The 13,167-nt window shown below is 38.0% G+C and overlaps 1 protein-coding gene and 1 non-coding gene across 2 annotated transcripts; both read right to left on the bottom strand.

Annotated features, from left to right (window-relative positions):
- Window positions 1-541: 541 nt before the first annotated feature.
- On the bottom strand, window positions 542-648 carry LOC114819346 (small nucleolar RNA R71). The gene has a single exon (XR_003766403.1). It is a non-coding gene; the product is annotated as a small nucleolar RNA R71 (small nucleolar RNA).
- Window positions 649-3,934: 3,286 nt separating this feature from the next.
- Window positions 3,935-6,347, bottom strand: LOC103412438 (polyphenol oxidase, chloroplastic-like). Its single transcript, XM_008350998.4, has one exon. The coding sequence runs from the start codon at window positions 5,910-5,912 to the stop codon at window positions 4,080-4,082; it is 1,833 nt and encodes a 610-aa protein (XP_008349220.2). The 5' UTR covers window positions 5,913-6,347; the 3' UTR covers window positions 3,935-4,079.
- Window positions 6,348-13,167: the final 6,820 nt, after the last annotated feature.

Genomic DNA, 13,167 nt, shown 5'->3' on the forward strand with positions numbered 1-13,167 from the left:
AAGGAGCACAGTCTGGTCGTATATGCAAGGTAGACGTTCGTTGCAATTTGAGTTGATTCATATAGACCAAGAACTTGTGCGTACTTTAAGAGAACAGTGGAGGCAGCGAGTGTGTCAAGAACCAGCCATGGAGGAAGTAGTTAATAATGGTGGAAATAATCCTCCACCATTGCTACCACCACAACCAAGGCTCATGCGTGATTATACAAAGCCAACGGAGTACAACGCACCGTCATGCATTGTTTTGGCTCCAATTGCGCAGCGATTTGAGATTCGTCCACAAATCTTTCAGTTGCTGCCTATATTTCTTGGGAAGGAGGAAGAAAATCCATACCATCATATCAAGGCGTTTTTCAAGCTATGTTCCACATTCACATTCACCAATGTTACTGAAGAGCAAATTCGACTTCGGTTATTCCCATTCTCTTTGAGGGATAAAGCAAGCAGTTGGTTGGATTCTCTTCCCGAAGCATCTATCGACACATGGACAAAATTATCGAAGAAGTTTTTGTCCAAGTTCTTCCCCGCTCGAAGAACCAATGCTCTGATCAATGAAATCATGAGCTTTCGACAACAAGAAGGTGAACAGTTTCATGAAAGTTGGGAGCGCTATAAGGACTTGTTTCTTCAATGTCCTCATCATGGTTTCAACACTTGGCAAAAGGTTCATTATTTTTACAAAGGTTTGAACTCTCAATGTAGGAGTTTGGTTGATTCAACGGTTGGTGGAACCTTGATAGACAAAACTCCAGAAGATGCCATACATGCCTTTGAAACTATATGTGAAAATTCTGAGCATTGGGATTTTCCTACAAAAGATTTGAGAGTTCCAACTGCATCGTCAACAAAAAAAGGAGGCATTTATGAAGTTAATACAAGGACGGGCTTAGAGGCACAAGTGGCAGCCCTCACCAAGCTTCTCACACCACTTGTAAGCAAGATAGCCACGCAGCCATGTACTTTATGTGCGAGCATCGCCCATGACATGGAAAATTGTCCAACAAATGCTAATCTAGAAGGCATCCAAGAGGTCAATGCATTTAGTGGGAGGCCCCGGAATGATCCATATTCTAATAATTATAACCCGGGATGGAGAGAACATCCAAATTTTTCTTAGAGAGATTCACAAAATAGCATGGGATCATTCACTTCAACAAAGCAATATCAGCAACCTTATCAAGCTCCTCCAATTCAACAAAAAGACTCGTCTATCAAGGATATGTTATCTCAACTCTTAAAGAAAACTGATCGGTATGAACATGAAGTTGTGTCGCTTAGACAAAGTCAGACGGTGTTGGAAAAGGCTCGATCTAATTTTGAGACTCAGTTGGGACAGATAGCTACTACTTTGAACAAGCTGGAGTGAGCACAAGGGCAATTTCCAAGCCAAACTGAAACAAATCCTAGGAATCAAAAGCATGTTCAAGCTGTCACCACTTTGAGGAGTGGAAAGACGATTGGTAATAATGTGGAAAGTTCAAAAATTAATAAGGAAGAAGATGAAGGGGTCAGCGCACATATCGGGCAGCAGCTTGACAAGACAAGCTAAAAAAGAGAAGTATATGGGAGATATTTTAGAGCAATTTAGAAAGGTGCAGATTAATATTCCTTTTCTCGATGCCATCAAACAAATTCAATCATATGCGAAGTTTTTGAAGGAACTTTGTACTAACAAGAGACGGTATGAAGAACATGAGGAGGTGAAGTTATCAGACACGGTTAGTGCGGTTCTTCAAAGAAAATTGCCACCAAAACTTCAAGATCCTGGTAGCTTTACAGTCCCATGTGTCATTGGAGAAAGAAAATTCGAAAAAGCTTTGCTTGACTTGGGAGCCAGTGTGAATTTGATGCCCTATTCTGCTTATAAACACCTCAAATTAGGCGAACTAAAGCACATATCCATTTCTCTACAATGCACTGATCGTTCTGTGAAATATCCAAGAGGGATTGTTGAAAATGTACTTGTGTGTGTTGATCAATTTATTCTTCCTGCTGACTTCATCATTTTGGACATGGAAGAAGCCGAAATTCCTGGTCGTGACTTGCCTCTCATTCTTGGCAGACCTTTCATGGCTACTGCAGGTACGAAGATTGATGTTAAATCGGGATTATTAACTATGACTGTGCAAGGTATTACTGTAGAATTTCAGGTCTTCGAAGCATTGAAGAAGCCCATGGATCTTTATGACTGCTTTCGTGTTGAGGTAGTGGATCCAATTATAAAAAAAAACATTCATTGAATCAAGCATCTCAGATCCTCTGGAAGTTTGTATCTCTCAACATGGGATGAGTTTTGAAAAGGCTACCATCATTGAAGCAGAACGAGATCTCAATGCCGTAACGTCCTACTCTCTTAGATGCCAGCCCAAATTTGAAGCGTTGCCACTCACAAGCCAAAATTGTACCATCCATTATACAACCTCCAAAGCTTGAATTGAAGCCTCTTCCAGAGACTTTAAAGTATGCATATTTGGTGATTCAGAGACTCTTCCTGTGATTATAGCTGCTGATCTTAACCAAACAGAAGAGGAAAAGTTGATGCAAATGTTGAGGGAGCATAAAACAGCATTGGGATGGAGTATTGCAGACATAAAAGGAATTAGTCCCTCAATTTGCATGCATCGGATATATCTTGAGGACAAGTCAAAGCCTTCTAGAGAGGCACAGCGACGTCTAAATCCACATATGCAAGAAGTGGTTCGGGCAGAAGTTCTTAAATTACTGAATGTCGGCATTATTTATCCTATATCTAACAGCAAATGGGTAAGTCCACTGCAGGTTGTACCACAGAGATCTGGAATTACAGTTGTCAAGAATGAAAATAATGAGCTTATACCCCAGAGGACTGTCACGGGTTGGAGAATGTGTACAGATTACAGAAAGATCAATAATTCAACTCGAAAATATCATTTTCCACTCCCTTTCCTTGATCTCATGCTTGAGAGACTTGCAGGCCATAGTTATTATTGTTTTCTTGATGGCTATTCCAGATATAATCAAATTCCCATAGCTCCGGAAGATCAAGAAAAGACTACTTTCACATGTCCATTTGGAACTTTTGCCTATCGACGAATGCCTTTTGGGTTATGTAATGCTCCCGCAACATTCCAAAGATGCATGATGAGCATTTTCTCAAACTTGGTGGAAAGGTGTATCGAAGTGTTCGTGGATGATTTTTCCGTGTTTGGGTCATCGTTTGATCAATGTCTTCATCATCTTTCATTGGTGCTCTAACGGTGTCAAGAAACCAACTTGATTTTAAATTGGGAAAAATGTCAGTTTATGGTGAAAAGTGGTATTGTTCTTGGTCATGTAATTTTAGCTGACGGAATTGAAGTTGATAAAGCTAAGGTGGAGCTGATTTCGAAGCTTCCTCCTCCCACTTCTGTAAAAGAAGTTCGATCCTTTCTCGAGCATCCAAGTTTTTATCGCCGATTTATTAAAGATTTCTCGAAAATCACCAAGCCACTTTGTGATCTGCTTGCTAAAGATTCTGTGTTTAATTTAAATGGTGAGTGCTTACAAGCTTTTGAGACCCTCAAGAAAGAATTAACACAAGCCCCAATCATAAAAGCTCCAGAGTGGTCTCTTCCTTTTGAAATCATGTGTGACGCCTCTGAGTATGCAATAGGTGTTGTGTTAGGGCAGCGAGTTAACAAACTTCCTCATGTTATATTTTATGCTAGCCGAATTCTCACTTAACAACTTTCATATCCCTTAGTTTCCAAAATTTAATATACAAATTTAGTCTCCCAAGCATTGCTATATTACTTAAGTATTGATTAATAGACTTATTTCTTATGGTGACACATTATTTAGTTTACAAATTTAGTCTATCTAACATTACTCTTTTGACATTGTCTTGTCCACTGATATAATTCTATTTTTCTTGTGATCAAAACTTCAAATGTTAGCAAGTCGCACGTAAAGTCGCTTCTGAGAGAATGTGCTCACATTGTAGTTGAAAGATTATGTGGCTAGCAACATTACAAATTTAATTTGGTATAATTTTAAAATATAGATTGAGGAAAAAAAGGATCACATTAACTAGAAACTGAAAAGGTTTCGGCGCAATATGTTCAAGCAAGAAACTCAATTTTGATGCTACCGATCTTAACAGCCTGAGCGCCGTACCTGGGCACTAAAGTCACCACCACACTCTCATCATCTTCAGCACCCAAATCCTCCAACAGGTCCGTTAACCCCAACCTTAAACAACTCTTGCTCTTTTCCTTCTGCTTATGTGGCACACTCACAAAACTCCCAGCAAACTCGCTCTTGTCGGGTCCACTCGGTGCCGCATCCTCATCATCCACGTCATTCACATACACATCAAACTTCACAGCCACATCTTTGTCAAGCTCAATCCCCCGAATCACCAATATCTCCTCCTCATCCTCTTTCTCCTTCTTGCTCCTCTTCTTCGGCTTCGGCCTTGACACCACCGTAGTTATCTTCGTCTCCAAATTTATTGGAAAATCTTTACCCGCCACCACCTTCCCCGATGACGTCGTCTCAGCGGCCTTCGCCACTCCAGCCGCCTTTGCCTTTCTCGCAAGCTTTGTCCGACGTGGCGTCGGTCTAGAGTTGAGCCATGGAATCTCAACATCTTCATACGTATACCCTAGCTTTTTATTATCAAGAGTGTCCCTCACCGTGACCCTAACAAGCTCAGCATTCTCGTCATAAAACAAAAACCCCGTATCCAACCAATCCTTATCGTTAATATCTTTATTTTTAGTCCCTATACTTTTCCAAATATTCCACATTCGATCCAGATTCAAATGGTGCGCAAAAAATATCGGATCCCTTGCAGTGGAGTAAAAATTCCCCATGTCTTCATAATTAGGTTGCGTGTTATCTCCGGTCCATGTATGAACCGGACCATGTGGGGTCTGTTCGATTGCACCGGCCCCTGGATCTGGTTCAGTGCCAGCCCTGTAGGGCGAACCAAAGAACAACAGCGGTTTCTTGGAGTTGGAAACCATCTGCCTATACATGATTTTGAGGTTGGCTTCGATTTGAGCATCCTTGGACATTGTTTCATCCGTGCCGTTGAAGTCAAGATCGATGAGAGTTGGCGGCTGATGGCTGGCAGCGCGGAGCTCGTCGTAAAGCGGAGAGTCAGGGTTAGCGTACAAGGCAGGGAGTTGCATGCCAGCTGGCGCGTCCCAGTTCCAAAACGGCAACGCGAAGGTCGGATCGTCTATGAGTTTGGCCAAGATTCTTTCGTGGAAATATAGGTAGTAACGATGGAAGGGGAAGAAAAGCCAGGATTGATGGATTTGGAGCTCGAGGTTGGGGAAGCCGACTTGGTCGTACGCACCGTTACAATAGGCACAGTGGACATCGGCTTGCTGGGTGAAGCTACGCGGATCGTCGTCCGGGAGGGCTTTCATGAGCTCGATGGCTTTTGAGTATTTTTCGATGTAGGCTTTATCCACGGCGTGAGCTGCCGGCCTGACGCGGAGTTTGGTAGGGGAGGGGAATTTGAAGTCTACGATTTTTTGGGACGTTGGCGGGCAACAGTTGGTCGGGACTGCTCCACTTGGAAAGTCCGCAGCTCCGCATTTGGCTAGGTCAGGCGGCGACACTGGCTTTGCAACAGCGAAGGGGTCGCTGCCAAGACCAGCCACTCCACCGTACAGGCTTCCGAGACCTATAAGTACATGTCTTCTGTCTAGGTTTACTGGAGAAGGGTTTTCATGGTCGTGATCGTTGGAGCTAGTGGAAGGGTTTTTGTTTTGGTCACTACTATTATTTGTGGCTTTGCATGAGACAGCTTGTAAATTGGAATGCCTAGGGTTTCCAAATGAGGATATTCGGTGATACTTTTGGGAGAAAGGAGAGAGAGAAGTTGTGGGGATGATACTTGTGGTGGGGGTGACGAGTGGAGCTGACATAGAAGCCATGGTTACTTGACTCTGAATAATACGTTGTATGGGCTTTTGCTTTTATAATATGTTCTAGGTTTACTTTTCTTTGCACAGGTGGCAGGCCGTGCACACGTTGTCGAGGAATAGTACGTAGTCATTTAGGAGAAAAATCTAATTGTGACGGAGGTGACGAGTGGAGCTGACATAGAAGCCATGGTTACTTGACTCTGAATAATACGTTGTATTGGCCTTGCTTTTATAATATGTTCTAGGTTTTACTTTGAGGAATAGTACGTAGTTATTTAAGAGAAAATTCTAATTGTGATTGGAAATACAAGTGGTATACCACGTGTTTTAATAGATGTAGTAAGAAATTTTATGTTTTAAGTTATTAATTTTTTAGTATACATATCACATCATTTGTACAGTAACACATGATATACTACTCCGTGTATCGGTCACATTGAAAAATCTCTCGTCATTTAGTACAGAACAACCGTGCACTATAGCACGTGGCATGTATTTAGAGATCGACAGAGAATTGGGTAAGGTTGGCGGCCCTTAAGGGTTTGACGAGGAATAGTACATAGTCATTTAGTACAGGACGACCATGCACTATAGCACGTGGCATGTATTTAGAGATCGAGAAAGCATTGGGTAAGGTTGGCGGTCCTTAAGGTACCAAGTGGTACGTGACGGGACATGATGGAATGGGATAAAACATTCTGTTCTTCTGAAAGACTTGTTCCACATTTGTGGAATACAAAATTATAATCTCTCCGTCTTTTTCTTCTTCCTCCTTGTTTCCATCCGAGAGCATCTTTGTTCATTCTCCGTTTCATCCCATCCTGTCCCTTTCCATCTTGTCTGCATACCAAACGATACCTAAGATTTCACGAGGAATAGTACGTAGTCATTTAGTACAGGACGACCATGCACTATAGCACGTGGCATGTTAGAGATCAAGAGAGAATTGGGTAAGGTTCACGAGGGATTGTAGTTTCAGAAGGTGAAGCAGTTTTGGGCTTGTTGTGTAGCAATAATGTTTGATATATAAATACATACATATATATATATATATATATATATAATTAGGATTGAAGGATACACGCATTTTGTAGAGCTTATTTTGTTATGTATTTTAACGATTTAAGTGCTTATCTTTTAGGTTTTCTTTTAAATATCATGTCTATAAAAAATCACAAAAATTCAAACCATATGACCATTAGATCAAATGATAGTCATTTTAGTATTTATTTGCAAAATGTATTCATTCATTTTCTTCATTACAAATGAGTGAATGAATGATTTTAGAATTTGTCTAATTTTTTACGTTGATTATTTATGAATATTGAATTGAAATATAGACAATTCAAAAATCGTTGATATGCATTACAAAATGAACTTCACAAAATAAGTCTCAAAATATGTATAAAAAATGGACAGCGTGAATGGTTTGGAAATTGGAATAGGTTTGGAAATTGTGCTTTTTGTAGCAAATTGTAGCAAAGTTTGCTTGGACTTTCACAACCGTATAAATTAAACTGTTCGCTTTGTTGGGAAAAAGAAGTGGCCCTAGTTTCCCTTTGATTTTTCAAGCACGGTGGGAGACTGGTCATAGTTTCTAGATTGATGCTCTAATTCTAATGTTATACAACGCGTACGCTAAAATATTTTTATCAAAATATTAGTTTTAGTGTTATCAAAACAATAATGTTATTCTTACCATGTTTTTGTATCACAATTATATACCACCTTAGATGACATATGATGTAGATAGCCACATCATTTAAATTAATAAGCATTTAATTTCAAAATGTTAATCAATAATTAATAAAATGATTGTTAATTAAATGATGATTATGGTATACAAGAAGTCTCCTTCTTCCTTCCCCTTTCCATTCTCCTTTTTCTTCCTACCACTTTCTGTTTTTTTTTTCATGCCAGTTTTTGTATTGATTTCTATTGATTTCCATGATTATGGTCAATCTTTATAGAATTTACTCGTATACCACAACCACCATTGATTTCTATCTCTAGACTCATGCCCCGTAGCCCTAATCCTCATTCCCCTTCAAGTATTTCTGTCTCCAATCTTCTTTGGTACTCCATGGTTGTTCATCTCGTGATTTTTTTTTTTTATTATTTCATCAAGTAACGCCTATTAGCTTTCATGCGAATTAGGAGTCAAAATCAAATTTGTCTATCGGATTAGGGTTCATACCCAATTAAGTTACTAACGCCAGAGAGATTTTGAAGTCTGCAATTTTCCTTATTTAAGTGTTTTAATTAATAAGAAAATTGAAATTAAACGATTTAGCTTGTCCAACTCATCTGCCACTTAAGATGGTAAATAAATAATAAATGTGGTATAAAATTGTGGTAAGAATAGCATTACTCTTATTGAAATTAAAAAAAAAAAAAAAAAACTCATTCAATATTTAGTTATTAAAAAATATAAAGAAAAGTGATCAAGTAACTATCCAATACCCATGTATGTGCTTTGTTTGAAAATTTTCAAAATGATATTGGGATCGTTTGGATATGTTTTAAAATGACTGAAAGCGTTTTTAAAGAAAATATTTTTTTGATTCCAAAAGCATTTAAAATGTTTTATGCAAGAAGCACCAGTTATGTGCTTCTTCCTGGAAGCACTTTAAGTGTTTTTCCAGCATTTACTTGCTTTTTTACTAAAGATTGGTTCCAAAAACATTTTCACAAAAAGTGTTTTCAGTCATTTTAAAAGCACATTCAAACGAGCTCATTGTTTTTCCTATTTTAATCAAGTGCGTCGTCCCCTGTTGAGAATGAATCTCATATTATGGGAGGAGGGATCTTGCATGGATGAGATGAGGGACCTTGCATGAGCTTATAAGTAAGTTGGGTTACTCTCCATATTGCCAAGAGAAATTTTATTTGGACCCAATTTTCTTCTCTCTAAACCCAACTTTAATATTTTGTTACCTAAACTCTCTAGTTTACCCTCATAAATTATAAACATAAATAATCTGGAAAAAGAAAAACTCATCAAACCCATTTCCCGACTGTTCTGGTGTCTCTTCTTTGTATTTGTTGGGTCTGTATCCCTCCCGACTGTTTTTTTTCCCTGATATTATCGGTGTGTTCCCCCACCTCTCCCACACCCACCAATTCTTTGCGGTGGCTACTCCACCAAACGTCCAGTGAATCTTTCCATTTTCTTCTATTGCGCGTGATAGGGCCTTGTTGTTAATAGGCAAAACTAAGCGGCATCGTCGACTCCGTAAGCGACTTGTTGCAGAAGTCCAAAATGGAGTTAAATGGATTTTGTATTGGGTCGGGTTGTTGAAGGCGATGGCTGATTTAGCAATCCCGCCTAACTACTTATATATGCATGAGAAGAAAGAGGGAGGGAGGTCTGAAGTGGTGGTTGAGTGGTGGCGATGTATGTGGGTTCTATCTCGGTTGAATGGGTGTAGACAAATATTTAATTTTCAGTTTCTTATTTTGTTTTGTATAAGGGATAATTTAGGAATTTCATAAAAAGTTTTTTATAGCTGGGTGTAGAAATAGTATTGTTGGGTCTAAATAAAATTACCTTATTGCCAATTGGTTTTATGGTGAAATCTTAACTTTCTTCATGCTATCAGAGCAGGTTGTCCCACGTGTGAAGTCAAACATCCACACGTACTGCACGTCACCCCGTTTTGTTGTTCACGTGTTAGGCTTGAAAATTCATCACACGTGAGGGAGCATGTTGAGAATAAATTCCACAGTTTATAAGTAAGTTGTACTACTCCATATATTACCAATTAATTTTGTGGAATTCCGTCAAAGCTGAATTTGACGGAACCGTCTTGGCTTTCTTCTTTACTATTAAATTCTTTATTATGTGCAAATAGTACAAACATAGCACAACAATCTGAATAAAATAACTTCAGGTTTGTTCTTAATTATAAAGTCAGTGATACACTAATTCTGGTTTGTTTGTTTTTTCCTTCCTTTTTAAGGAAATTCCCAATCCAACCAAAAAAATGAAATTCCTAAGAGAATAGCAGCACGAACAATCGTAGCTTTCTTCTTCGATAAGCCTTGGGGAAACAGAAAAGGGAAAACCGGACTTCAACCCTAATTTCTCCCAATGCTGCGCTCTCTATTTTCTCTCGCTCTATATCGTGGTCCCTCTCTCTCTCGCCGTTGTCTATTGCTCGAACTCCCCGTCTCCAACTTCTCTATATGGTTCCCAAGGAAGATGGTAAAACCATAGGGGCAAGAAATTGTGACAAGGTTAGATTTGGGTATTAATCTGGTACGGCTACAATTCTCCAATCCACACCCCTTTCATCTGCGCTAGTGTTTGAACCCAAGATTAGATAACTGGTCCATGCAATCGATGCCATTGCATGAGAAAAATTCTAGACCGTGGGATCAAATATAATGATGTGGATCAAATAAGGAAAATTTAAATGTTTATCTTGGTCGAATTACCATGATAATATTGTGGAATTATCTTTTGCATAACGAAAGAGCAAGAAAAGTCCAAGGGTGTAGGGAAGTTGTGTGGTTGACTACCGCTATTTTGATGGTATAATCTGTAGAGTAATATTACATTTAACATCTATTGTATTATCTTTTTAATAAAGATAAGGACCATCAATGCATAAATAATTAAACAAATATATAATAAGAGTATCAATTTTGTAACTAGAATAGGAGAAGAAAGACTTCAAGATGGGATCAGCCAAATAAATAGTGTCAAGATAAAAATATTAAAAGGAAAACTAATAAAAATGACTTGAAAACTTTGAGTTTTAATGATAAAGATAAAATAAAGGGTAAAGTGAATAGTACCAAAATTGACTTTTTAATGTAAAAATATAGTTTTTCGTTAAAGTGAATATTATCGAGAACTTTTATCAGGAACTTTTCGTTAAAGTTTCCAATGAGATAATATTGCAACAGCTGGCATGAGACAATGATGGTATGAAGATGGCTACTACGGCCAAACTACTACATAGGATTCCATGCATGTGGTCATTTTCCCGTCAAATCAATAGTTGTCGCAATCATGTGGTCATTATTCCAACAAATCAATAGCTACTTCCATTGGATTAGGATTGCATGCGTGTGGTCATTATTCCATTGGATTAGGATTGGGTGCAAGTTATCTTTATTCAAACAAATCACTATTGACCATATATTGCAATTGGTTAATGCTAGGTAAATTGAATTTTTACATCAAATAATATGATTGCTGATAATTGAATTATTATTTAAATATTAATTAATGTGTTTATTTTCTATGTATGACACATTATTTGATTTGTAAATTTGATTCACCTAACATTACCAATTGTAATTTGTATAAATGGACTGGTACCTAACATTACCAGCTGTAATTTGTATAAATGGACTGGTACCTAACATTACCGGTTGTAATTTGTAAAAATAGACTGTAATTTGTATAAATGGACTGGTACCTACCCTTACCAGTTGTAATTTGTATAAATGGACTGGTCCCAAGAGCACATGCTACTGCTCAAGAAGCAAAGTTCTTATTTGCCCAAAAAAAATCATGGTTTTTTAATCGATGCTCTTATTTTAATTTACTAGCCCCTTACTTGGCCTTTTTTATTTATCATTTTATACATATTAATATTTTTTTTGTATAATACATTAGTTTTAGTTTTATCAAAATTAAAAATAAATAAAAAACTTAGATTTAGTTTTATCAAATTAAAAAAAAAAAACTGATTTAATATTTAGTTATTGAAATTGTAAAAAAGTGATCAAGTATTGGGTGCTTTGTTTGAAAATTTTCAAAATGATATTGTTTTTACCATTGAACCCCTGTTATATACAGTGATGGCTAATTTGTCAAGTTCTACGAAGTTGGGATACCCAGCGTTTTAGCATATAACATAGCTTAGTATTACAAGCATAATTAATTAAAATAAAGGCAAATGAAGAGGATAGCTTAGTATTACAAGCATAATTAATTAAAATAAAGTCAAATTGTAACAACACGTCCCTAAAAATGACGATTTTATAATCTTAACACGTGAGTTTATGAAGATGCCTTTCGAGGCAAAGTGTTGACTAGTGTTGACTACCACGTCGTGTCATGTGAGACTCATCTTCTTGGCGTATTCTCGTTTTACTCGTCACTACAGATGCGTGGGCGCAAACGGCAAGTGATTTGGAGTTATACGAAAGAGTTATTAACATTTAAAGTTAATGACATTTTAGTAAATTAATTAATTTCAGATTTTGTTGAGGGGAAAATCTGGAGTGCCACAAAATGAGGAATGGATGGTGGAGGTGTAAAGGAAAGAAGATAAAAGAAAAATGCGAGGAAGTGTGTGACTAATAGGGAGAGGAGAGAGTTAGGATGGCCCAATCAGAAACAAACGAAAGGAGGAAAAAGGAAAGAAGAGGGGAGCGGGGGATCCCTTCGACCCGGTTCCACTTTCCGACCCGACCCAATCCTTTTCATCTTTTCTGATGGTTTTTCGTCAGTTTTCCGGCGAACCATGTTATCTAACCCCCTGGAAAATGTTCCACGACCTTCCTTCTACCATTACAACCCAAAATTGTAGAAATTTAGCCATGAAAGTATGAAAACCGCACCAGTGGGTGCGGGAAACCCTTGTCGTTGATTCTCCCATTATTGAAACGATTTTCACCAATTACCACCACCTACAGCATCCTCTTGAGGTCTGGAATAAAGCCCAAACAAGTTTTGGGGCGTCGAAGTTCATTTAAGGTCGAATTGAGCACACCCAAATTCAAGGGTTCTGTATGGTTCATGGTGATTTGAGGCGTTTCTCTACCAAATTGGCCTTAGTCACAAGTATGAAAGTTGCTCTACTTGTTGAGATCTTTATTTATTTGAATTTTGAGAATTTTTTTAAATAATTGGATTTTCCGGCGAGTCAGGCGGTGGACTGCCACCGGCAGCAGCGCATGGCCAGTGAGCCGCCAATGTCATTTTACGTTAAATTGATATCTTGATTTTAGATTTGATGACTATATGTTATGACTTGATTATGTGAACCTAGTTTGATTAAGGTGCGTTAATTGGTTAAAATATGAAACGACGATCCGACCGTGTGATCGTCACCAAACTTTAATATGTTATAGTATATAATTGAGAATCATAGGGACTGACGGATAGGAAATCCGAGATACGGATCTTCCCTTAATGGAATTGGAAGTTTGAAGAATAAACGTTAACCGCCACTTTGTTTTGACTATTAGTGAATATCCAACCGTTGGATTATAATGAAATTTTAGGATGATGTTTTAGAAG

The sequence above is a fragment of the Malus domestica genome, chromosome 10 (assembly GCF_042453785.1).
Source record: "Malus domestica chromosome 10, GDT2T_hap1".
Taxonomy (NCBI): domain Eukaryota; kingdom Viridiplantae; phylum Streptophyta; class Magnoliopsida; order Rosales; family Rosaceae; genus Malus; species Malus domestica.